We start from the raw sequence: 27323 nt of genomic DNA, 5'->3' as shown, positions 1-27323 counted from the left end.
ATTGATTTCTGGGCCCAGTGACAGACTCCTATCCCCTGCCTATCCCCTGATCTTCTGTCATCTAATGGTTAAGTAATTTGATTTTAGTTTTAGAGACAAATACCACCAGATTCCAATTTATTTTTAATCCTTACGGTCCTGAGTGACTGGCAGTTCCAAATAAACAGTATTAATAAATCATCAATCTGTAACTAAAGAGCAGGCTCTTTCAGAAACGTTTGCCAGTTGCAGCTGTGGGAGGTCTCGGAGGAGGATTTGTCATCCACACAGTTAGAAAGAGCAGCCCTTTGAGACCGCTCAGCTGTGGACAGAGGAAGCAAACGGATACACTATAAAAATGACTTCATGAAGTGACAACTAGTCTTTATAATTTGCAATAAACATTAAAAAAACACACTAATATCCTGGTTCCGTAATGGGCATTTGATAGAGTGTAACAAAAGATGATGTGTAAATACTATTTGAAAGAGAGATAAGCAGGAACTCAAAAGAGCAGGAAACTGAATGTGCTGTTCTCTCCCACCTCTACCAGCAGGTTTCGGGTGCGTTTAGAAAGGTCATTCACATAATTATTACAGTAACTGGTTCAAGGCCTTTAAGCACAGTTGATCTGATTGTGTGTTAATGGCTGCAAAAGCAAGATAAGGAACATGGAAAGCTAAAAAAAATGTAACGCTAACGTTATTAGCAGGCAGGATTGTCATGGTAGATAAACCGATGCTGGTTTATAGCACAGGGCTGTTTTGATTACAGAATAACCCCAAATTTGCCCTTGTGAATTGGGTCAGTGAAGCATCAGTGACCAAATTTTACTTCTTTGTCATGGTAGCTATATGACATATCTAGTGATCTTTCTGGGATCTGCGAAAGGTCACACGGTGAAATGAAAACTGCCAGGAAACTACAGCTAATGTAATGTGGTCAGAACTTTCAGGGCCAAGACATGGGAAAGGTTGTCTGGAGGTATCTTTAGGTGGAGGGAAAGTGGGGTGCAAAGAGAGAACCGATCACAAGGCTCTCCATAGAACTCCCTCCCTGGGAGATGGAGAACAGAAAAGTGGGTGAAGGGAGACATCAGACAGGGTAAGACATGACAAAATAATAATAATTTATAAATTATCAAGGGTGAGGGAAGGAGAGGGGGTTGGGAGGGGAGGAGCTGATACCAAGGGTTCAAGTAGAAAGCAAATGTTTTGAGAATGATGACGACAACAAATGTACAAATTGATTGACACATGGATGGATGGATGGATTGTGATAAGAGTTGTACGAGCCCCCAATAAAATGATCAAAATAACGTATCTCTCCTGCTACAAAAGATTGGTGATGTTGCTCATAACTGCATGCAACACAGTAAACATCTTCAGCATCTACTACATACAAGGACTATCTAAGGATTCAGGCATTTGAACCTCCTGGCCCACTGGGGCAGGCTAAATAGTGAAATGTAGGTGGCCGTGTTCTCAACAAAAGCAGGGATGATGTGACTGGAAAGTAGCATTTTGTGAGTTCTGTGAATCCTGAGCGGCACGATGAGCCTGAATATTGTGGGCTGAGGCAAAAGAGCTTCCGAGGCAGGGTTGGGAGATAGCATGGGTGTCTGAGTTAGAGCAAGCGGGGGTTGATTATCAGATACGGTTGAAAATGTGAAGCCGAGTTTACACAGTCAGTCTACATGCCTGAGACTCTCAAACCCACACTTTTGCTTGGCTTCCTATTAAGCACGACAATAGGGAACACGGAAGGAGCCTTCAGGACTGGATGAGAAAGAAGGCACACATGACTTGTTTGCTGTGTAAATGTGTGTTTTGTGTGGACATCTTGACCACTTTGGAGTCCGCTGAGTGGCAGCTCAGTAATGTCTCTTTTCTACAGCAGGGGTGGGATCCACTTTGCACTTTGTCCACATCCAGCATCAGTTTCATTGTATTATTCTTCAAGCTGCTAAAAGCCTCCTGCTTCAAGATCTGGGGCCCAGGTCCCTCTCAGAAGTTAATTGTTAGTCATTCTCTTTCCTCTAGGGATGGGATCTGCTTCCTGTAGTTGATAGTTCTATATGCATTAAATTTTCCATTTTACCTTTTTGCTACTTGGTTATTAAGCTTATAACTAATTAATAAGTCTTTAATGACTGCTAATGATAATGAAAACTCAAAAACCAAGCTAACTGCCCTTGAGTCCATGCTGACTCTGTGGGTTTCCAAGACTGTCCCTGTTGACGGGAGTGGAAAGCCCAGTTTCTCCTCCTGCAGAGATGCTGGCGCTTTGGAACGTGGGCCAGGAGGATTGCAGGCCAATGTGTAGCCACTACACCATGACGGCTCCCTTACTAATGAAATTAGCTACCTATCTGCCAGCCGCTATCTTAAGCACATTGCAATAGAGTTGATTTCAACTCAAGGGCATCCTGCAGAGGAGGGGCTGCTACCTTAGACTGTTTGCAAGGCTGTAGCTCTTTCCCGAAGCCGGCTGTCATCATTCTCCCTTGGAGCGCCTGACAGGTTCGAACTGCCAACCTTTTGCTTAGCAGCTGAGAACTTCACCACGGTGCTATCAAGTTTCCTCACAAGGATCCTCATTGAGAGACACGGGCTAACTAAATTATGACCATAGCTTGAGGGGCAGAGACTCAGAGATTAAGGGTTTAAGCAGAGGTTTAAATCCAGGTAGTTTAGCGCCAGAGATTTTACTTGAATCACTATATTATATTTCTTTAGTTTGTGTGTTATTCTAAGTCATTTAGATTTTAGTATAATCATCATTAGGAATTAAAAACTTGGACAAAAATGAGCTGAGAAACATTCCTAGGCAAATTATTTTTGCTAGAGTCAAGTAGTGAGTTGCACATGCAAGAGAAAAGACACAGGAAAAAGGAGGCATGGTCAGAAAATGAGAAGCCAAGGCCAAAGAACTAGGAGGAGGGCAAAGCGTACTTGTTGTCATGGTAACCCAAAGTGGAGAAAGCTCCTTTGTGTTGCTGAAGTCCCCAGAATAAGGACGAGCACATGTAAGTGCATAACGAATGTTAGTTGAACATCATCACAGGGAATAGCCAAGGCAGAAACCAGGAGATGAACAAAGAGAATAGAAGAGAGATGTTTGACTTTGTACCTCAGAATCTAAGAAATCAGATAGTTCAACTGAGCTGGGAAATAGTAAGGTAAAGAAAGATTCAAAGATGGGGCAAAATATGGATAATTTGTGGTATTCTAATTGAAGCAGCACCACAAGGCTCTAGATTAGTCGTTAGGCCTCCAATCTAAGAAGAAACTTGGGCTGGAGGGACAGTGGGACGGGGGGTTGCCTATGACCACTGTTTCACTCAGGACATGTCAGATCCAGAGCACGTGAAGGATGAGGAGTGTTGGTCAGAGATGGAGAGCTGCGGGGCTGAAGTTAGAACAGAATTTCTTCATACAGGCTAGACTAAACATGGTGCGACGTCCTTTGAAAATAATAGGGGATGTCTACAAGTTAGTGAGAACACGGAATCAAATTACAGTGGGGTTGCCCCACAAACTATTGGAGTTCCTTAATATCACCAGTTTTCCATTATCTACCACACTTATAAAGAAAAATAGAGTCAAAATACTTATGGCAGGCCCAAAGAGTGTCTCAACCTGTGGGTCGCGACCCCTTTGGGGGTCGAACAACCCTTTCACAAGGATCACCTAAGACCACTGAAAAACACATATTAACACATATTTTATTAAGACTGTTACCCATGCTGCACCATGTTTCAAGACAAAATTTCATTTATTTGTAATTATAAATAAATAAATAAATAGAAATAAATAGTTCACCATATATAATTACATAGTTTTGTGATTAATCACTATGCTTTAATTACGTTCAATTTGTAATAATGAAAGTACATCCTGCATTTCAGACATTTACATTATGTTTCATAACAGTAACAAAATTACAGTTATGAATTAGCAAGGAAAATTATTTTATGGTTGGGGGGTCACCACAACGTGAGGACCTGCATTAAAGGCCTGCGGCATGAGGAAGGCTGAGAACCACTGCCCCAAGAGATTCCTTATTTGCGCTGCCCTGCAACTTCCTCTCTCCGTTTCTTCTCTAGAGTGTTGTGTCTACTGTTTAAAAGCAGACCTGGGAACTATCCCAGACACTCTGTCTTCCCCAGCTAAGGCCTCTGGGTTCATGCCAAGTAAGGAAAGGCAACAGTTTTGATTTCTGCCTCCTGCATCTGCCATCGACCACGTGAAGATGGTATGTAATAATACAGTTGCCAAGAGACAGCTAATTAAGTCTGCCAGGCACTATCTATCTGCTCTTAATATTCAGGCTGAGTGTGGGTGGATGAGTGGCCAGCAAAAGGGAATGCTTAAAAATTTCATTTCCAACCTTGACCTACACTATTTCTCTCCTTTCAGGGAACATTGGATCTAAATTAATAGAAGACGAATGGGGAGTATTAGTCTTAGCAGTGCAGAGAGAAAGCAAGCTTCTTCTGTTTCTCCGGATAACCCATTCTCCCTGTAAGGACTCTTCCTTTCAAGAACTTCTATATTATATCTGATCTAACTCTGCTAGTATAATTTCACAATGGTGAAATTCTGCCAGGCCTCTTCCCACACTCTGTATGGAAACTGAAACTCCATGGAGTTGTAAATCATCACTTGATAATAATCCTCCACATGTTTTCAAGGGTCATTTATTTGCAAAGTAATCGATTTCCCCAAACTTTTTTTTATATGTTGCTGTGCGTGACACATTAGGCCACTAACTTAAGGCCAACACATTGGAATTGAATGTTCAGCTGCTCCACAGGAGAAAGATGAACACACTACTCCTACAAAGACTGACAGTCGCAGAACCAGTGGGGGCTGTGCCCCACTGTCCTACAGTGGATCAGAATCAGCTCACTGGCTGTGGGAATATTTCTTAAACTTTTATACACCTCGATTTTCCTATGGATTCTTCTTAAGCATTTCCCTTTTTGTAGAATAAAGAATACATTTGTAGAGCTAATCATTACAAATATAGCATATCACAATTCCTTTATAAAAGTTCTATACTTAGGATTGGATGAGTCGATTTTAAAGATTTCTAGGAGTCTAAGTAGTGTACTCTTAGTGTGAAGCCATTTTGAGAAGCCATTTGATTTTTATTAAATTAAGATTCAAGTAGGAGTTTCTTTGAAGAAATCTTGCAGCTTATAAATTTCCTATGGATTTTTAACTTAACTTTAAAACATACAAGTTGGTGAACTTAAGTAAAATATTAAAAGACAGTATATTTTATCTTCTGCTACTTTCATTTTTGAATACAGGATAAATATACACTATTATGCTTTATAGTTATTTGTGTGACTAGGGAAGAATAAATTGCATCCTCTCAGTTGTAAAACTGAGCACTTCTTGGGAAATAATTAAATAGATAGAGGTCATTTTTAAACAGGAGGAGAAAACCGTTTATGAGCAATGGGACAACATCTTGAACTGTTTGGAGGGCATCTTTTAACCCTCAAAGACAGTTTCTACTTTGACCTGTCAAAAGTTCAAGGATTGTGCTATGGGTTAGAGAAAGTACAAGTGGTGGAACATTTGTCATTTTGTAGTTTGGTTTCACCATACTACACTGGGGGGCAACACTGGAGACACAGTGCAGGAATTGTGCCTGATCATACCGGGGTGAAACACTAAGGACATGCAACAGAACAGAAAGGGAAAAGAAAGTGAGTGTTAACAAACCCAGAGACAAGGGAACAACAAGTGATCTAAAATTGATGACAAGAAGGGTGCAGGAGGACTGATAGGTCTTGATTAAGGACAATGTAACCGAGAGGGATTTTTAGAGTTCTAAATACAGGCATGTAGACATGTAAATATATTTATATATGACTATGGGGAAATAGATCTATGTACACATTTTATAGGCTTAGTATTAAGGTATCAGATAGACATTGGGGATCTATTCTATCTCCCTCAACACAAGAACACTTTGTTCTATTAATCTGTCATTTCCATGATGCTCTCCTTCCGGACATGATCGCTGAAGACAAAGCAGGTGCATAAGCAAATGTAGTGAAGAAAGATGATGGTGCCCAGCTATTAAAAGATGCAGCATCAGGGAGATTAAAGGCTTGAAGATGAACAAGCATTCATCTAGCTCAAAAGCAACAAAGTCCACATGGGAGAAGCACATGAGCCCATGTGATCATGAGGAGTTGATAGGATTAACTATTAGCCATCAAAGACCCAGAAAAAAAATTATATTATTTTGAATGAGGGGGAGTGTGGAGTGGAGACCCAACGTCCATCTGTAGGCAACTGGACATCCCTTGACAGAAGGGTTATGGGGAGATGAGGAGTCAGTCAATGTGCAGTATAGCACTGATGAGACATAAAACTTTCTTCTAGGTCTTTAATGCTTCCTCCCCAATTCTATCACGACGCCAATTCTACCTTACAAATCTGGCTAGACCAGACATGTACATGGGTACAGATAAGAGATCAAAACACAGGAAATCCAGGACAGATAAACCCCTCAGGACCATATTTAGAGTAGCCATTTGAGGAGGATAAGGGAAAGGTAGGGGGAAAGAGGGAGAACCTATCAAAATAATCTACATATAACCCCTTCCAAAGGGAATGGACAACTGAAAAGTGGGTGAAAGAAGACATAAGTCAGTGTAAGAAATGAAAAAATAATAATAATTTATAAATTATCAAGGGTTCATGAGAGAGAGGGGGTGGGGAAGGAGGGGGGGAAATGAGAAGCTGATACCAAGGGCTCAGTAGAAAGAAAATGCTTTGAAAAGATGATGGCAACAAATGTACAAATGTGCTCAACAAAATGGATATATGTATGGATTGTGATAAGTGTTGTATGAGCCCCCAATAAAATGATTAAGAAAAAAAAAGAACGGAAACTTTTTGAAAAGAGAGGGCATTCCATTTTATCACTGGATCCTTGGCATTGTAATGTCTGGCACAAAGTTGGCTTTCATACTTTACAACTGGTACTAAGGTATTGGGACTCTTTTCTTTTCCCTCAAAGCCTTTTAGTCCATTTGAAGTGAAGATATGGGTTATGCAGAACCCACTACATTATTCGGGGTAACTCTAAATTAATGAATGAACATTTTCTATTCAATGAGGATATTGCGTGATTCTATAATTAGTATGTTAATATTGATGATTTTTGATAGATAGGATATTAAATTCTTTCAATACAGATTAGAGGACGTGAGATCGAAACAATAAAAACTTGTGCTAATATTCATCTACTTCTGTGTCATTCAAACCATTCCTTTTTTTAAAGGCATAATCTGGTTTATTTGCCTATATTTTCAAGGCTCATTACATTTTTTGCAATTATTTTTTTTGTTATCATTTTTTATTAAATACTTTTATTGGGGGCTTTTACATCTCCTATCATAATCCATGCATTCATCCCTTGTGTCAAGCACATCTGTACATATGCAGCCATCATTTTCAAAGTATTTTCTTTTTACTTGACTTCCTCATTTTTTGTCTACCTCCCCAACTCTCCTTCCCTCCCTCATGAACCCTTTATAAGTTATAGATTTTTATTTTTATATCTTACATTATCATCCGTCACCCTTCACCCACTTTTCTGTTGTTCATTCCCCTGGGAGGGGGTTATATATTGATCCTTGTGATCAATTCTCCCTTCCTCCCCCTACCTTTCCCTTATCCTCCTGGTATCTCTATTCTCATTGTTGGCCCTGAAGGGTTTATCTAACCTGGATTCCCTGTGTTGGGGGCTCTTATCTGTAGCAGTGTGCATGTTCTCGTCTAATCTGATTTTTAAGGTGGAATTGAGGTTATGATAGTGGGGAGGGCAGGGAAGAAGCATTAAAGAACGAGAGGAAAGTTGTATGTTTCATCGGTGCTCTACTGCACCCTGACTGGCTCATCACTTCCGTGTGACCCTTCTGTGAGGGGATGTCCAATTGTCTACAGATGGGCTTTGGGTCTCCACTCCATGCTCTTTCATCCACCCCCCATTCACATTGGTATGATTTTGTTCTGGGTTTTAGATGCCTGATACCTGATCCCATCGACCCTCATGATCACTGTAGACAAAATAGGTACATAAGCAAATGTGATGACGAAAGCTGACAGTGTCCGGCTGTCAAAAGTTATAGCATCTGGGGTCTTAAAGGCTTGAAGATGAACAAGTGGCCATCTAGCTCAGAACCAACAAAGCCCACATGGAAGAAGCACACCAGCCCGTGTGGTAAAACCATTCTTATATCAAATATCAGTCTCTATGATATGTATTTTTTCATTGTCATTCATGCTACTCTTAAATATGATACATTATTCTCTTTCTTATCCTTATCCTAAACTTAAAAAATAATAAAAATAAAACTTGTTCCTGGTGGGTAATAGAGCAAGTGGGCTTATTGGTTTGCTCCATGAAGTAATGAGTGATTTGGGCATAGGATTAGTTTTCAGAGTAAAATTAAAAGCTAGGATTAAAATGTGGGCCTCAAAGAAGGAGACACATGATAAAGCGAGGTGAGAAGAGGCGGGACCAGGTGGAGTCATGAGTGCAAGGATAAATTAGAGCTAACTTAGGAGATGAGGCGAGGTATCAAGTACATATTGATGACTCTGAGAGAGGATAGAAATCAGTCAAAGGCATTGGGACTAACAAGTTATTACTTATCTTCATTTATAATAAATAATTGGTTGATTGGAATAGATGGTCACAGCATTTCTGAATTTTTTCTCTCATTCAAACCTAGTCTTGAATGCCGACTCTGTGCTGGGCACTCACTTGTTCCATACCGGAATTTGGTCATCATGCTCCAAGAGTAAATTTTGGTTAAAACTTCCTGTGAGAAATGACTGGGTGGAGGAGTACCAGCCTGGGTAGCACAATCTTGGCTGAAGTCTGGCTGAGATACCGGAAGTTCTCAGAACAGACAGATGCTCATCAGAGTTCCATGTAGTCTTTGAAATGAAGAGCAGCTCAGGTGAGCTGTAGGGACTAAGCAGCTGTATTCATTTGTATTAATTTGAAATTGCTGTGCCTGTGTTAGCAAGTGATAATGATGGACTTCACGTGATAAAATGCTGCAAAGGAGTGAATGCCTTTAAAGATGTTATTTATTTGTATTTTTGTTGCTTTAACTATGATGACAAGTCACTTTCTTCACCAGCCTCATAATTGTGACATGTATTGAAAAGACATTCGATGAATGACATAGACCAGCTGGGTTGAAGTTGTTGTTTTTCCTTACCCTCCCCTAGATCATTAAAAAAAAAAAATAGGTGGGAGAGCCAAGGAAGGCAGAGAAGTTGAATCACAATAAAATATTAATAAAAGAAGATAAATGATTTGACTATTCGATCCTATCTAGAATCAAAGGAGCTATAAGGATTAATTTACTAATCATATTTCAAAGCTTTCAACAGCAAACACAACTGACTTATTAAATAAACCTGCCTGGGGAAATATTCTATATTATTTTTTCTGTATAAATCTAGTTCTCAAATTTGTTTTACAATATGACCTTCATTTGTTTGTGACTTTAAAACAAATTCTGGCATTTAGGAATTATTTAACTACAGGATATACTAGCATGCTGGGCACAAAGCCAAGATGCATTGCTTCTGCTTCTGTCAAAATTGAGCTTCTTATTTGAGACATGTTTTTAGATATATGTGGCACCTTAACATGTCATGAAATAAGACTTTTAAGGTACTATTCAATTTCATGCATTTAACTATTATAGACCCTGTTAAGTTCTGAGGGGATAGGCAAAATTGGGCATTTTCAATCCATCATCCACTTTGTGGGAGAAAGATGTGGCAGTCTGCTTCAACAAAGATCACAACTTAGTCAATCCTATGAGGCTGCTGCATATTGACCAACAGGGTCACTGTGAGTTTGAGTGGACTCTATAGCAACAGGGTTAGTTCTCATTCATCATTGGTTTGGGAAAGCTTCCTTGACTATTTTTGTTCCAATATCTGCTAGATGAATATTAAGTTCTTGAAATATATTTCTACATAGGCTCTCTTGTGCTTAACAGAAGGACTACACAATTTATTGTGGTTTTAGTCTAAGATGATATGGATGATATGCTTCTATTTATATTTGAGTAACATTGCACACAGATGTTATTTTAATCAGTTTTGAAATGAGAAAACATCATATTCCCTTGATTAATTTCTTAAACTCCATTTTCTAGTTGAGTTTCTCACATTTACTAACTTTCTCCTCACCCATAAGCTAAGCCTACTTTAATAAGCACATTTATGTAGCAAGCATTTTATCTCCAAGGAACTTATGACTATGTCATAGAGATTATCTCAAAACTGACTATGTATGTTTGGAACTCTGATAGAGATATATTTATGCAAATTTGAACTGCAGAGTGTAGAAAGGAGCCTGAGGTCGTATGCTAAAAGCAACAACAAGGCTCTGCTTAAATACATCATAATATTCTGACCACACAGAGTCAAAATTCCACACTCATCCTTCCTACTCCCGATATCCATATTGCAACCAATATTGGAAAGTGACTACAAAACAGTGGTTTAACTGATCAGAAGTAGAGTAATTAAGGATTACAGGCATTATGATGTGACATAAATCATCTTTATGATTTGAAGAATGATTATTTGGTGTACATACTGATAGCTGGTGCTTTTAAGTTTTAATTTTTACAGAAAATACTGAAGTAAAAAACTGGTTCACTATAACATTATTCTTGTGATTCTAGTATATCGTCTTATGCCTTATCAAAATCTATATCCTATCAATGAAGAACAATCTTAGCATATCTTTCTATCCTACCCTCATTTAAATCATTGCAGAAAAACGTTTGGGGATGTGGCAAGTTTTAAGACTAGTGAGACATTTCCTTTATATTAAAGTAGCAAAATTATATACATTATTGTCCATGGAAAGTGCTTGGAACTAGTCATAATTTCAATACTCCATTCTCATTAAAAAAATTAATACCCACCAAGAAAATTCAGAAAATCTGAAAGGTAGCAAAGTAAGTCATCCAAAAATAAGATAGGTCAGATTTTAATAAGCAATGTGCTAATTATGGAAAAATGTGTACTTACTTGCCAAGTGCAAAGCACTCCATCTTGACAGTGGTTCCCCTAGCAGCTGTAACTGTCAAAGGAAAATGGACCTCAATTTTCGGCTCATATTCTCCCATCACACCTGGGAAATGAAAAAAAAAGTCTTTAAACATAAAATGAATGCCACAATATATTTTAAGTCATGGAGATGTTACATTGAAAATCACTGTGGTTTGAGTGTTTAATGTCTGATGATTGTGAATATTTTTAATGCATTGAAATAAATACACTTAAATTCAATCATTATTATGATTCCCCTACAGGTTGAATTACAAGTCGGATCAATATGATTTTTAAGGTAATAACTCTTGAAAGTGTTCATCAACATTGTTAGTTGAGCTAAACTGAGACTATTTCCTATGGTAACACATTTTATTGGTACTTTAAAAACAAGAAACATCAGAATTTTCATAATCATTGCCAGATAAATGAATATCCATTTATAAAGTGAGTATACATTTATTGAATGATTATAGTATGCAAAGGAACCCTGGTGGAATAATTGGTACTCTTTGGGCTGCTAACTGCTAGGTCAGAAGCTCAAAACCACCAGATGCTCCAAGGGAAAAAATGAGGCTTTCTAACTCCATAAAGAATTCCAGTCTCAGAAACCTACGGAGGCAGTTCTACCTTGTCCTGTAGGGTCACTATGAGTTGGCATTCCCTGATGGTAGTGAGATTTTTTGCTGGTTTGTTTATAATATGCAATACATCATGGTGGGCACTGTAGGAGTTACAAACATGAAGCAGTCATGTATTTTGCTCTCAGAGTGCTGCATACACGGAAATGCAACACTCTTAAAGAAGCAAACGGCATAATTACAAGCATGGCGAATGACCAAGCAAGCAAAGTGGGAAATGAACCCCATGCATGATAGAGCTCTACAACATGTGCACTTGAAGAGAAGGAATAATCACGACTGTGATTGGAAATAAGGAGACAGGTTTTTTTGGATTGTGATAAAGTTAGAAATCTGGAAGGTCTAAAAAGAGCGGTGAAGAAGCAGAGAATTGAAGGCACAAAGACAAAACAGGGGGACCTACCAGAGGCAGCACTAGCACGTGTCTTTCTTTTTATGCCATTCTTTCCTAAGCAATCATTTTGAGAAATTATCACTCAGAATTTCATCAAAGAGATTAGGCTTTTAGGAGGGTGAGGCAGTTACATAATCAGGAGTCAATTTGAGCATTGGAGTGAAGGGGTGGAGTCTAACCTGTCAATCATGGAATAGCCAATGAGGCCTCTGTGGGCCTGGCCTTCCCCTCAGGATTCTGGGAAAACTCTGGTAGTTCCTCCCTTGGAGACGCTCTACTCACAAGATGCAAGGCTGACTGACTCCCTGTGAGACATCCCTGAGGTGAAGCCACATGGACCTACCCTAATGCAGCTAGAACCATGGACCTGGGCAAGCCATGTAGAGACTCCTGTCTGCGCTGAAATGCTTACAACACCACTGTATCCAAAGACTTTCTACCCACTGGCCTGTGATCATCCTGCATTCAGCGTCATTGCATGTTTCATGAGTCTGAAGAGGACTTTATAGATTGGTATCAGACATATGGGCTAATATCGGGCTTATGGGCTTGGCCTGGACTGGGTTGGGCTGCTTTCTTAAAATACAATTCCCCTTTATATAAAACTCTCTTTATACACATAGGAGTTTCTATGGATTTCTCTAGTCTACCCTAATTAACAGAGGGGTTTTATTAATGAATCAATATTCCGATCTTTGACAGGTAAGAGACCAATGTGATTTTATTTTTCTAATCAGTCAACTGAGAGGATTAAAAGGAATTACCATTAGTGTAATACCTACTTTAACAGTCTAATCCCTCCGTTGTTTCTTAATCTCTTATCTGTTCACAGAGGTTCTGATAAAAGGCAACACATATGTAGCGATAGTTAGGTTTGGGGTCAAGTTGACTGAGTTAGGATTCTCAGTAGTTTGTCATTTGAAGCCACCCAATGATGTGATCTAATATAAGGTAAACAACTATATGATGGGATTTCTGTGAGCATTCGCGAAGTTGTTAGAAAATTAAAATGGAGTATAATCCCTTAATTAAGTCAGTCTGATGATGTCTCCTGGGAGTGTGCCCTATTTCACATACATCATAGAGACTGTGCATAACTTCATCCCCTTCTTTCTGCAGGCCTGGATCCTATATCTCACTTTATGAGACTTAGACTGGTGACCCTCATGTTGCCTGTAGACCCTGAAAGCTGTCTGCATCGGCTCTGTGGCCTGCCACTGCGGTTGGTCTCCTCAGGCTACTTTCTGGTACAACTTTCTATTTCCTTGTTAAATAGCCACGGTATGAGTTAGGAAGGACTTTCAGTTTAGCATTTGACTCATGGACTTGAGCCAGACTAGGCTTGCCCTCTTTTATGACTGTATGCGCTGCTCTCTCTTGAGATATACGTCTTTCTTATACATATATGTATCACTACTTTTGCCTCTCTAGAGGCTAATACAAACACACATTCATACACATTAATATATACATATGTGTATATGTACAAATACATAAATATAGACATATGCATGCAGATGTATATATAATTTTTACTTTAACAGTGATTACTAAGAACAAGTGGGGAAGCTCATTAGATTGTTTTTAAAAAATAAATAATGGTTTTAAATAACTTTAAGGGGTTAAGCAATTTCCTAACATTCTATAGAAAGTTTTTTGACAGACCTAGGGCAAATGTAGGATTTTCTGGCCTCAAATCTAGACCTTTGCTTTGTTTTGTTTTGCTTTGTTTCAATCACATAGAGTAATAGTCCATCCGTATCATATATGCCACATCAATCATCTAGAGTTTGCCATGACTTTCTGGCTTTCTTCAGCTACAATTTTAAATATCTCAAGTCAAATGTAGTTTGGCGTGTAAATGTTTTTGTTGGACTGGGATGCCTGCTGAAAAAAATGGAGATATGATTGAATACACACAAAGTTAAAGTTGAAATTCAAAATAATTGGCTTTTCCTCTTTCCAGGGTAGGTCTTTGTTCCTTCAACTACCCCTAGAACTGAGCTGAATATCACTCAGGCAACATTTCAATGTATCTTCATCTCTTTTTGTCATACCCGCACCTCCTGATTTACTTAGCAGCCCTAGTTTGGAATTACTTACATACGACTAGAAGATGACCTCAAATTCCCCAAACTCCCACTAAAGGAAGTCTTCCACCAAGAGCACATTAGACTTTTGCAATGTCCTCATGACCGACAATTTTCTTATTTATGTAAATGACTTAGAATAACGAGGGTGTTCTACCCTTAGTGAAATGCATTGTAGAAGAGCATGTCTCCAAGTGTGTTGCAGAGCAGAGAGGCATTGACATCAGAAAAAAATGTTACCAAAATTTCAAGTTACAAAACAATGTTCCAAGTGCGGTGATGTAAAATCTTTATAGGTGGACACACTCTTTATTTGAATGAGATTCAAAGTTGAACTTCCTTTGATTTTTATATTTTATTATGCTACTTTACCTGTCTAGAAGTACAATATAGTGTCTTAACATGCCTGTGGGGGTGGGGGAAGGGAACTTACCTAAGGAAGGTCTATAAATGTATTGCCTTCTTGATTACTTGCCCTAGCAGATGCACTACCATCAAGTTGACTGCAGTCCTAGTGACCTCATAGGATCAAATAAAATTGTCCAATAGCTTTACAAAAGCTGTAAACTCTTTATGGAAGAACATTGCCTTAATATCCTCCAGTGAAGCAACTGCTAGATTTAAACCTCTGACCTTTACATTGTGATCCCAAATGCTTAACCCCTCTGCCACCAGACGTACTTTACCAAACTGACTGCCATTAAGTCAGGTCTCACACATACAAAATCTACATCGAATTTCCAAAGGTGTCTATCTTTATGGGGGGAGACAGCCTCATCTTTCTCCCATGGAGCAGCTGGTGAATTTGAACCAGGATCTATCCCTTACCTGACATCACCACTAGGGCTCCCTAATAGTAAAACAATTTGGAATTAATCTGCATTCCTGGGTAGGATCCCTAGTTACACAGTGGTTAAGCATTCAGTTGCTAAGCCAAAAGTGAGTGGTTCAAACCCACTGGCCAATTCATGAAAGATCGATGTGGCCATCCACTTCTGAAAGATTTATAGCTTAGGAAACCTTATAGAGGAAGTTCTACTCTGTCTCCCAGGATTACAACAACATGAGTCAGAGGCAACTCAACAGCAATGGGCAATGCAATTTTGCAAATGCAATGCAATTTTGGTTTACTCTCATTAACCCCAGACTTTTTTACTGAGTAATAGACAAAGTTGACCCAAAAGCCTGCATGCATTGCTCAAAAATATCATTTGTTTCATGTGCAAGTACAATTTTACTGGAGACTTCTAAAATAGATTGTAGCAGTATAACAGCAGGGAGCTGTTAGAAATTCAAATGGTATTCTGAAGGGGACATGGGACAAGGGCTATTGCTACTGATGTCAGATGGCTCTTGACTGAAAGCAGAGTAACAAATATGTTTACTTGTGTTCATTGAGTGTTCAAAAACATTTGGTCCTGTGAATCGAAGCATTGTGGAGACTGGGGATTCCAGAAACCTTCATTGCACTCATGCAGACTCAAGGGCCAGTCTGGAAAGGTCTCTCCGTATCCGAGTTGCATTTTTGACCATACTCTTCCAGTCTGTATGCTGAGCAAAGTAATTTGAGAAGATGGGCTATGTGAAGAAGAATTCCACAGGAGGTTTGGAGGAAGCCTCATTAAAAACCTGTGGTACTTAAGTGACACATGCCTGTCTTCTGAAGGCAAGGAGGACTTGAGGCATTTGTAGATGAACATCAAAGATTACAGTCTTCATTATGAATTACAACTCATTGTAAAGAAATAAAAAAATTATAACTGGAACAACAGAAAAAAGTCATGATAGTCCGAAGTCACCAGCCAGCTCTGGGTCTCCAGCTAGCAGCCACGTCCTCGTCAGCTTGCTGGGTAGTGTCTGAGCACCGGCCAGAAGAGAAACTGGACAGCAGTATCCAAGGAGAAAACAACCCGGGATGTTGAGGAGATCGGGATTGTGGAGACTCTGTGTGGACTCAAGATGAAGCTGAAGAGACAGCGAGTGTCCACGGTGCTGCCTGAACACCATGATGTCTTTAACAGACTCCTTGAGGATCCTGTCATCAAAAGATTCCTGGCCTGGGACAAAACCCTGAGAGTCTCTGACAAGTATCTCCTGAGCATGGTCATTGCTTACTTTAGCCGGGCTGGCCTCTTCTCCTGGCAGTACCAGCGGATCCATTTCTTTATAGCACTCTACCTGGCCAATGACATGGAAGAGGACAACCAGACTTTGAAGCGAGACATCTTTTCATTCCTCTATGGAAACAATCGCTCCCAGCGCCCAGTGTTCCACAAGCTAAGATTTCAATTCATCAGATCCATGCGCTGGAAGACCAGAGTCTCCCGGGAAGAGTGTGAAGAGATCCAAGCCTATGAGCCAGAGCACTGGGTGTGGGGCCGAGACCGCACCCTTATCCCTTTGCACCCAGGGGCTTGAGAACATCGGCCGAGGAGCGATGGCTGGCCTCTCAGGAGTCACGGATTTTCAGCAGGAACTCTACCCTGATGGATGAGACCAAGGAAGGAGGAGCGGAATCTCTTATACAAATAACCCAGGACAACCCAAGCTCTTTCCCCAGGCCTGGAGAGTTACCATGCCTCACTCCGAGACACCAGGGGTCCTCCGAGGAATCTCTGGAGGGAGAATGAGACACGTGGCTGGTTATTTTTCCAAACTCCATTCCTTCCTAAGACACCACTGAAAATTTCCCAGTTGCTCAATTTAAATCTCTCCTGAGGTGAAAGCAGAAGGCCCCATGTTTGTAATGTATTTAGATATTTTTTTGAAGGTGGAGTGTAAGGGATAAGATAGGGGAAATGGCTTTTTAAATAGAAAATACAAGTCATAAGATTGTAACACATCACTTTAGTAGATGCCATGTATTATTCTACTAGCTTAATCTTTACTATTGACCACTATGATAGTGTAGTCCATATGTATTTCAAGACATTTTTGTACTTTTGAAAACGTGTTCTTCCTGTACGTTTTGGTGACAAGGTGTTTGGCTAATCTCTATGCAAATATAACGCAATCTTTCCACGAGGTGCTTTTGTTTTCCTGCCCCTGGAAGTTACATGGGGAGGCGGCCGTCATGCAGGGCAGTGTAAATACGGATGTTTGGTTGCTTCTAGTCTTTCTTATTGAGTTTTGAGAATTCAGGCTCTTTACAAATGCTTCCCTGGAAATGCTTGGGTGCGTTCTTAAAGAAGACAGGGCAGCGTTTCAGTCAAGGAAATATAATAAAGATACCTTTATCTTCTGAAAAAAAAAGTCATGATAAACAAGAAAAAGTTGAAGATGTCAAGGATTTCATTTTATTTGGATCTGCAATCAACACTCATGGAAGTAGGAGTCAATAAATAAAATGACATATTAAATTAAGCAAATCTGCTGTATAAAAGTGTTAGAGAGCAGAGGTGTCACATTAAAGCCTTAGAAGCAACTCATCCAACTTTGGCATTTTAAATAATCTCAAAGTTGGGCAATGAATCAGGAAGTGAACAGAATTAGTCATTTACATTATGATGTTGGCAAAGGGTATCAAAAGTACCATGAACTGCTAGAATGTAACCCAAATTATTTACTTAAACGTAATGTAGTTCGTCAGCAAGCACCTGAAACCGGGCTGAGACTTAAAGAACTTTATTGTTCTGTTTGCTTTCTCATGGCCAAAAGTTGTTACCCTAAATCCTAAGTTAATGTAAAACATCTATACTTGATTCACCAAAGTGTAAATTCCAAAGTAAAAAGTATACATTATCCATGTATTCTGACATCAAACAGGACCCCAAAACATAGCCTGCATTGCTATGGGTCTCCCTGCTGGAATCTCTTTTTTATAAAACGTTTTATTAGGGGCTCATACAACTCTTATCACAGTCCATACATATACATACATCAATTGTATAAAGCACATCTGTACATTCTTTGCCCTAATCATTTTCTTTTCTTTCTTTCTTTTTTTTTCCCTTTTCTTTTTTTACATTTTATTAGGGGCTCATACAACTCTTATCACAATCCATACATATACATACATCAATTGTATAAAGCACATCCATATATTCCCCGCCCCAATCATTCTCAAAGCATTTGCTCTCCACTTAAGCCCTTTGCATCAGGTCCTCTTTTATTTTTCCCTCCCTCCCCACTCCCCCCTCCCTCATGTGCCCTTTGTAATTTATACATCGTTATTTTGTCATATCTTGCTCTATCCGGAGTCTCCCTTCCCCCCCTTCTCTGCCGTCCCTCTCCCAGGGAGGAGGTCACATGTGGATCCCTGTAATCAGTTCCCCCTTTCCAACCCACTCACCCTCCTCTCTCCCAGCATCGCCCCTCACACCCTTGGTCCTGAAGGTATCATCCACCCTGGATTCCCTGTGCCTCCAGCCCTCATATGTACCAGTGTACAGCCTCTGTCCTATCCAGCCCTGCAAGGTAGAATTCAGATCATGGTAGTTGGGGGGAGGAATCATCCAGGATCTGGGGGAAAGATGTGCTCTTCGTCGGTACTACCTTTCACCCTGACTGACCCATCTCCTCTCCTAAACCCCTCTATGAGGGGATCTCCAGTGGCTGACACTTGAGCCTTGGGTCTCCACTCTGCACTTCCCCCTTCATTCAATGTGGTATATATATATATATATACACACACACACACACACATACATATACATATACATGTACACACACACACACACATATTCTTTTTTTTTTTTTGCATGATGCCTTATACCTGGTCCCTTTGGCACCTCGTGATCGCACTGGCTGGTGTGCTTCTTCCATGTGGGCTTTTTTGCTTCTGAGCTAGATGGCCGCTTGTTTATCTTCAAGCCTTTAAGACCCCAGACACTATCTCTTTTGATAGCCAGGCACCATCAGCTTTCTTCACCACATTTGCTTATGCACCCATTTATCTTCACCCTGCTGGAATCTTAAAGTAAACTTCACTTTTTTCCTCTAATTTGGAATTCCTAAATTGTGTTGGCTTCTCTAGGGTGAGAAAAAACAAATCTGTCTTTAGAAGGAGGGCAGCCAGAAGGTTCTTTAGAAGTGAGGATGGATGGCAAGACTTTTTCTCATGTACTTTGGTCATTCCTTGTGAAAGACATGTGCTAGCAAGGACATCCAGCTTCGTGGCGTAGATTCTAAGTGGGAAAGAAGACCTGCAACACGACCGGTTGACACAGAGGACGCAACAGTGGGTTCAAACATCACAAGAAGGGTGAGGATGGACTTCGGCCATTTCCTTCTGGTTCATTCAAGGTTACTGTGAGTCACTCAGAGCCACCTTGGATGTCACCGAGTGACCAGAATCGTGTTGCATCCTAATCCATTGGGTGTCCATTCCATAGTTTGCTTATCCGTTCATCTTGTGTTGGGCATTAAAGTTGTTTGATCTTTCTGTTATTGTGTGAATAGTGTGGCAATGTACATGGGTGTGCATAAATCTATTCTTGAAATGACCCCTATTTCTTGAGAATAAATACCTGGGAGTGAGATTGCTGGATGTTACAGCATATTTAGCTTTTTGAGGGAGTAATTTTAAAAAATTTCTATATAATACGTACTGATATTTTATCATCAGTATCCGTATCAACTGTTTTCCATAACTGTTGCTTATCTTCCCTGAGCTGCAGCCATCTTCTTCACACCCTGTGGGGACTGGGAAAAGGCATTTTATAGCCAGGAGAGTTGAATGGGACTTTCTACAATTCTTTGAGGTGCAGCCTCCCATGACACAGTTATTAGCTCATTGTTCATAACCTGTGTGTCAGTGCAGAATTGTGCACAGTGGCTGACTTCTCAAAAGCATATCACTTAGCCTGTCTTTTCAGGAGCCTATGGGTGGCCCCAGTTTCCATCCGTTTGGTTAGCAGTACCCTAACCACTGTGTCGCCCAGCCACAGGATGAATACTATAGGATGATGTCATATTTTTTCTTTTTCTATTAGGATGCTTCAGCAAAGGCTTGATACATTTGTATAAGTGCTACTTTGGAAAAATAATTTCATCAATGGTCATCTTTGTTAGAGATAGGACTTGAAGTTAATATTATGCATGCACATTGCTATCAGTGATACCGTATTAGTTAATTTAGTAAACAAGGAGTATAATGACAATGTACCCAGAGTAAGTATACAAATAAAGGTCCTATGAACTAAGGCGTTATTTGATGTTTATATTTTTTACACATTCAAATACATGGAAATCACCTAATAAAACGGTTTGGAATTTCTTTTAATTCACTAGAAAATATATGTAATATCAGAGTTTCTTATATTTTCACTTTTCTGTAAATGAATTTCCATAGGTGTTTCTTTTGTAATTACTTTTCTTATAGTGCTTTAGAATGTGAATATATACATATAGTCACTAAGCGCTATAAGATTCTTGGCAAAGCAAGTGAAGAACCTATAAAATTTTACAAGTAACAATAATAATAAAAATGATAATAGGGAAGAAAGAAAATGGCTGAAAATATACCTACAGGCATAATATGGCTGAGCCATGTCAATGTCCTTATTCATTCAGACTATTTTAAATATCATATAGTGGTGCTATAACAGAGATCCTATAAGTGAGTGGTTTCAATGAACTGAAATTTATTCTATCACAGTTTCAGAATCTAGACGTTCAATTTCAGAGAGTGGGTTGAAAGGATAGGCTTCCTATCTCTCTCAGCTCTGAGGAATCCGGAAGAAGAACCTTGCTTCCTGTCAAATGTGTGGGCCTAGCACTCCTAGGAGAGTGTTTACTAGTGCCTGGGTTTAGGAAATTCTCAGATCAGGGACCCCAGGTACAAAGGAGATAATCTGTTCCTGGATCTCCTTTATGGATTGAAAGGAAGTCTAGTCTCTCTGATCTCTGTTCCCTTGTCTAATCTTCCCCATCTCAACAGAGATGGACTCAAGATACTACCTAATCGTCTAGCGGGTAGCCAGCCTCAGTAACTGCTCTAACACTGGAGATTACAAGATAAAATTTGCAAGACAAATGACTTGTTCATAGCAATACCTCTTTTCAACAACATAATCTGTGACTATACATGTGGATTATACAGAAACCAAGCTGACTACATCTGTGGAATGAAGCAATGGAGAAGGTCGACATCAGCAGTTAAAACCAGGCCCAGGGCTGACTGTGGAGCAGATCATCGGTGGCTCATACGCCAGTTCAGGATCAAGCTGGAGAAAATTTAAACAAGTCCACGAGGGCCAAAATACAACCTTGAACCTCTCCACCTGAATTTCAAGAACAGTTTGGCACCCTGAGCACTGATGACAGAGAGCTGCTGAGCTGAGGTTGGACCTTAAGACCATCATTGAGGAAGAAGGCAAAGGGTGATTCGGAACACAGGAAAGACAGAGGCTCAAGGTAGATGTCAGAAGAGACTCTGACATTGCTCTTAAATGCAGTTAAAGCAAATGGGAGAGAGGATGAAGTAAGAAAGCTGAATAAAAAATTCAAAGGGCAGATGGAAAAGACAAAGTATGTTACTATAACAAACTGTGCACGGACCTAGATTAGAAAACCCAAAAGGAAGAAAAGAACATGCTCAGGATGTTTTAAAATGAAAGAACTCAAGAAAAATTTCAGGACAAAATATTCAGTGATGGAGGGAACATCAAGAGAAACTGGAAAGAATTCACAACATCATTTCACACCCCCCTCAAAAAAAACCCCAAGAACCTAGTTGGCATTCCACCAATTTGGGAGGCAGCCTATGAACAAGATCCAATGACACTGTAAGCATTAGCTAAAAACCAGGCTCCACGAATGGACAGAATACCAATTGAAATATTTGAACAGGTTCATGAAGCACTGGAGGCAGAAGAGATCCGTATTTGTGCCCGTTCCAAAGAAAGCTGACCCAGCAGAATGTTCAAATTATAGACCATGACCATTGATATCACATGCCAATAAGCTTCTGCTGAAGACCATCCAACAATAGTTTCAGCAGCACACGGACAGAGGTCAGGCTCGATTCAGAAGAGGATGTGCAACACCGGATGTCACTGCTGTTGTCAGATGGATCTTGGCTGAAAGCAGAGAAGCCAGAAAGATGTTGATTTCCTAGGCTCATAACAAACTACAGAGATCCTTGAGAAGACTGGGAATTCCAGAACACTGATTGTGCTCATGTGGAACTTGAACGTGGATCAAAGGGAATTTGTACAAACAGAACAATGGAATACTTCATCACTGAAAATCAGGGAAGGTGTGTGTTAGGCAAGCCTTCTCTCACCGTACTTATTTCAATCAGTATTCTAAGCAAATCATCAGAAAACTGAAATATACGAAGAAAAACATACAGCATAAAAATTAGGGAAGGGTTCCTAACAACTTGCAATGTGCAGATGACAAAACCTTGCTGCAAGTCAAGAGATCTTGAAACATTTGCTGAAGAAGATCAAGGATTGCAGCCTTCATTATGGATTAAAACTCAATGTAAAACAACAAAATCCTCACAACTGGTCCACTAGGTAACATCATGATAAGAGTTTCATCATGCTTGGCTCCACAATCAATGCTCCTGAAAGTGCAGTCAATATATCAAAAGACAGGCTGCATTGGGCAAATCTCTCCTCTTTAGAGACCTCTTTAGACTGTTGAAAAGCAGGGTGATTACTTTGAGGACTAAGGTATTGCTGATCCAAAGCATGGAGTTTCACCTCATATGCATTTAAAAGTTGGACATTGAGTAAGATCAGAAGAATTGATGTATTTGAATTTTGGTGTTAGGGAAGGATTTTGAAAGTTCTGTGGACTGCCAAAATAACAAACAAATCTGTCTTGAAAGAAATATGCCCCAAATCTTCTTCTGAGGCAAGGATAGGGAGACTTTGTTTATGAATGTCGTCAGGAGAAACCAGTGCCCGGAAAGGCCATCATGCATGGTAAAGTAGAGGGACAGGGACAAAGAGGAAGGCCCTCAACAAGATGGACTGACACAGTGGCTGCAGTCAGGGGCTCAAGCGGAGTAACAATTGTGAGGCTCGTGCAGGATGAGTCATTATTTTCTTTGGTTGTGTTTTGGGTCACTATTGGTCAGAATGGATTTGGTAGCACCTAACAGCAACAACAATCCCGCCTCAGTAACATCATAAAAGTTAGGATATAAAGCCCAAAAGATAATTACAGTAGAACGCAACTGGAGGATAAATATGTAACACTGAGATTCATGGACTAACTTGACACATGATGTTGGGAAATACAAATTCTATCCATAACAGATACCATACCTTAGTAGCTACTGGTAGATGATTCTTTGATAAATGATAGTGAATTCTAACTTCAACCTTGTCTGTATTGAAATATTGAGTCAGTAGGAGAATCTTTCTGGATTTTAGTTATGGCATGTGTATATAAAATGGCTAATGTTCTTTTGAGTTTGGAAATATAGTAGCATTAAAAAAATAAATTTCATATCAATATATTCCTCATTTTTACTGCACTAAAATACATAAAATATTTATAATTTTGAATATATTCCTCATTTATTAAAGCATTTTGATGGCTTCATATATAAGCAATTATTTTATAAGTCAGATAGAAAAACAACATATTATTTTCTTACCTCAACAAACACATATACCCTGATTCATGGTTTTATTGAGGCAAGTTATTGCTATGTAAAAAAAAAGAAAGGCTTGAAGGCTCCTGAAAGACTAAATTACTTATGTTATCTTCAAATAACTATATCTTTATGATTATCATTTATATGTGGAGAATTTGGGGAAAATAACTAGAGAGATTTATTATTATGAGAAAATGTTTTTCATTGCTATTATATATGATATATTCTGGAATCGGAAATGCCAATAGATTTTTCCTCCTCCTTAAACATCAAGAATCAATTGATCAGGGGTTGTTTCATGTTGTAATTCTTTTGCCTTATTACTGAACTTCAAGGCTTATTATCTTGCTACTATGATTTAGGGAAATACACATGTCTCTGTATCCTCGTCTGAAAGCTTATTCCATAGGTATCAATAACTTAGAAAATGATCTTGTACAATCAGAGGTAAAGAAAGCATCCAGATTTCTTTCCAAGAAAACATATAAGCGCTCTGAAGTATTAAAGCATTAAAGACAGCAAACTGAAAAATTGATAACAAAAAGTAGAATTTTATTTTGAATGAGATGTATGTTGAAAGTGAGGCCTTTTGTTTTGTTTGGTTTGAGAAAAGCAGGTTTTGTGGTTATTTTAATATTTTTCTTATAAACAAATAATCATTGTAGAAACTCTTTACATATATCTACATAATAAAAATGCATTTAAATTCCTTTCTCATTAGATGTTTTTCTGCTGGTATAAAAATAGGACACTCTTCGCTACTCCTCCTTTTTGTGTAAACCTTTCCTAAATTTTGTTAGTGGCATAAATTTAGCTTTTGTAAGATACCACTATGAACCTATATGAATATGTTTAACAGAAACATGACAGGTATCAAATGAACTAAGGACTTCATTTTGCCATAGGTAGACCATTATTTGAATGTTAGTATGACATAGTCTAGTAATTATCAAGGGATGTCTAGAGTGAGTTCAAATTATATAAAAATTTAAAATACCATAATTCAAAATGACATCATGATAAATTCAATAAAGGGACATTTTGAAGATTTCTAAATAATAAAAGCTCATTTCAGTTGTGATTTAACCAGAATGTATAATTTCTATGCAACCCATTCAAATATTTATATCTATGAGAATTTTTTTCCAGTAATAAAAGGAAAAAATAAAATGCTTATTGGATTGAACTCACTGTATTAGACACATTAGTCATTAATTTTATGCACATAATACTTTCTGCAAGAAATTAAAAGCCTATCACAAGGTAAATTGAGAAAAAGATGAGACAGAGCAACCTAAATTATAAGGAAGTAGTTTCCACACACACATCCACAATTGAAGGGAGGGGAAATTCAGTAAATTAGAAAAAAAGCAATACTGCTTTATAACCAGGTTACATTATAAGGGAACAATAACAGGAACAGCCCTGGCCTCCTGTAGTTGAGTTCCTAACATGTTCAGACGCAGCAGCTCCCGGGCTTAGGCTTCCTGTGATGAGCCCTATTTTTGTTTGCTCTAATCTCCCCTTATTCTCATTATGAATCATATGCTTCCTGAAAACAAAGACCTTGCATTTTTTTTAGGAGTGCTGTAATAAGCTACCATGAAATGGATGTGTAGGAAAGGACAGAAATTGATGGGCATTCTAGGAGTTAGAGACCTGGATTTAGGATCAGAAAATTCTAGATTTTTTTCTCACCTCTTCAAGCTTCTGTTGCCCCAGAAGTTTCATTGCCTTCAATATTCAGCATCACAAGGCTCTTTTTTAAATTTCTCTATGTATTTTCCTTCCATTCAGACTGGATTAGAATTTGCGTCAGTAGATCCAATTTCCAAGCAAGGTCACACTCCCTGGCTACCTGAGATTAGGTTTTCAGTATATCATTTGGGGGTCACAATGTAATTCACAGTGAGCTCTTGATTTGGAGTCACGTGAGTGAATGTCAGTGCTTCACAGCTATCTGGAACATTCTTTCACATTGCCTGTTATTTCGTACATTTTAACATCCTCCTGAGTGGTTTTTTTCCCTCCAGAAAAGTTTCTCACCTATAGCTTTCTACCAATCCATACACAATCACAAAGAAGAAAATGGGACTTAGCCTATCCTAGAGGAATTAATTCTGCCAGCTAAGTTAATCAGCTGCTTGGTTGCATAACTCTGGGAGAAAACATGACAAATGAGTTGCTTTTAAATATTGTTAAAATTTATTTTTATACTTTAATCTGTACAAATTGTTTTCTCACTGCAGTCTTGTTATTCAGAATGCCAGCCGTCCTGCTGTTAGCACTACATTCGAGATACTAAACACACCAGCCACTGATTTGCTCTGTAAACAATTCACCACATGTTCTGTTTTATAAACTCTCATTTCAAAGGCTTTAGGTATGATCTAGTTCAAAAGATACATTTTCCAGAGGGAAAGTGCCGATTATCATGGCCCCATTTCCGAGCTTTATGTGCATAAAAGATCCTACATGTAAGGAGAGGGAATAAACCTTGACTGAACACCTGCTGTCTGCCTGCCATTGTGCTAAGTGCATGCGAAAAGTGTTATTTAAATCCAACAAACACAGTAAGGATGATCTGGCTATCCCTATTTTTAAAAGGAGAGTACTGTGGATTTGAAAATTTAACCAAGTTGCTAAATGACAGCTAAAGAGTTCAAACCTGAGGCTGTATAAATGCTCCAGTCCATTCATTATTCTATGTAGCTCCGCATAAGCAAACATTCATGTTATTTGCAAAGTATAATTCATGTGTTCATTTCAGAGTTTATAGAAAATTAAGTTCTACATCAAAGGTCATTTTCTCGGCAGAGTCTTATTCTCTCTCCCGCTCCCCTTTTCCTATCAAACATCTATTTTTCTGCGTGTGTTTGTATTTTTTTCAGAGACTATATTTGTTTCTCTCTTTTATAAAGCTAAGCACAGGCATACAAACCCTGGTCATAGAGTGGAAAAGAGCTCAGTTGCTATCCAAAATGCCAGTGATCTAACCTCTTCAGTTGCTCTATGCGAGAAAGATGTGGCCAGGTGGCTTCTGTAAGATAACAGCGTTAAGAACATGATGGGAGATTTGACTCAGAGTTAACCTAGAATTGACTCAATGACAATAATGTATTTAATCACAATTATATTCAAATTCACACATTTGTACTCTATTATTTAATATGTGCTTTCCTAACATATATATATATATATATACACACACACACACAAACTCAGGAAGTACAAGAAGGTCATTGTTTTGTTAACTGTAGCCGTAAAGACTATCTGATTCAAAGGCAATGTTCTAGAATAATTGATGGCTGATTTAGTGAATGTATTTGATACCACATGGAACCCTGGTGGTGCTGTGATTAAAATGCTTGTCTACTAACTGGAAGGTTGGCAGTTCGAATCTACTAGCTGCTCTGTGAGAGAAAAATGTGGCAACATGTGGCAGTCTGCTTCTGGAAATCCCATAGGACAGCTCCACTGGAACCAACTAGATGACAGTGGGTTAGTATTTGTTATTCGACATCAACTATG

General features: G+C 39.0%; 2 protein-coding genes across 2 annotated transcripts in view; one reads left to right on the top strand and one right to left on the bottom strand.

Moving 5' to 3' along the window:
* CNTN5 (contactin 5) overlaps nt 1-27323 on the bottom strand; it is a 557068-nt gene that overhangs the window by 332646 nt on the left and 197099 nt on the right. The window contains exon 8 of the mRNA XM_075547810.1: nt 11088-11190. Within this exon, the coding sequence (XP_075403925.1) occupies nt 11088-11190 (103 nt within the window). The remainder of the gene's footprint in view (nt 1-11087; nt 11191-27323) is intronic.
* Nucleotides 11936-16651, top strand: LOC142444299 (speedy protein E4-like). The gene is made up of 2 exons (XM_075545104.1): nt 11936-11959; nt 16088-16651. Exons 1-2 carry the CDS (start codon nt 11936-11938, stop codon nt 16649-16651), a joined length of 588 nt encoding a protein of 195 aa, XP_075401219.1.

This window comes from Tenrec ecaudatus, chromosome 4, assembly GCF_050624435.1.
Source record: "Tenrec ecaudatus isolate mTenEca1 chromosome 4, mTenEca1.hap1, whole genome shotgun sequence".
Taxonomy (NCBI): domain Eukaryota; kingdom Metazoa; phylum Chordata; class Mammalia; order Afrosoricida; family Tenrecidae; genus Tenrec; species Tenrec ecaudatus.
This window is presented reverse-complemented; position numbering and strand designations above follow the sequence as displayed.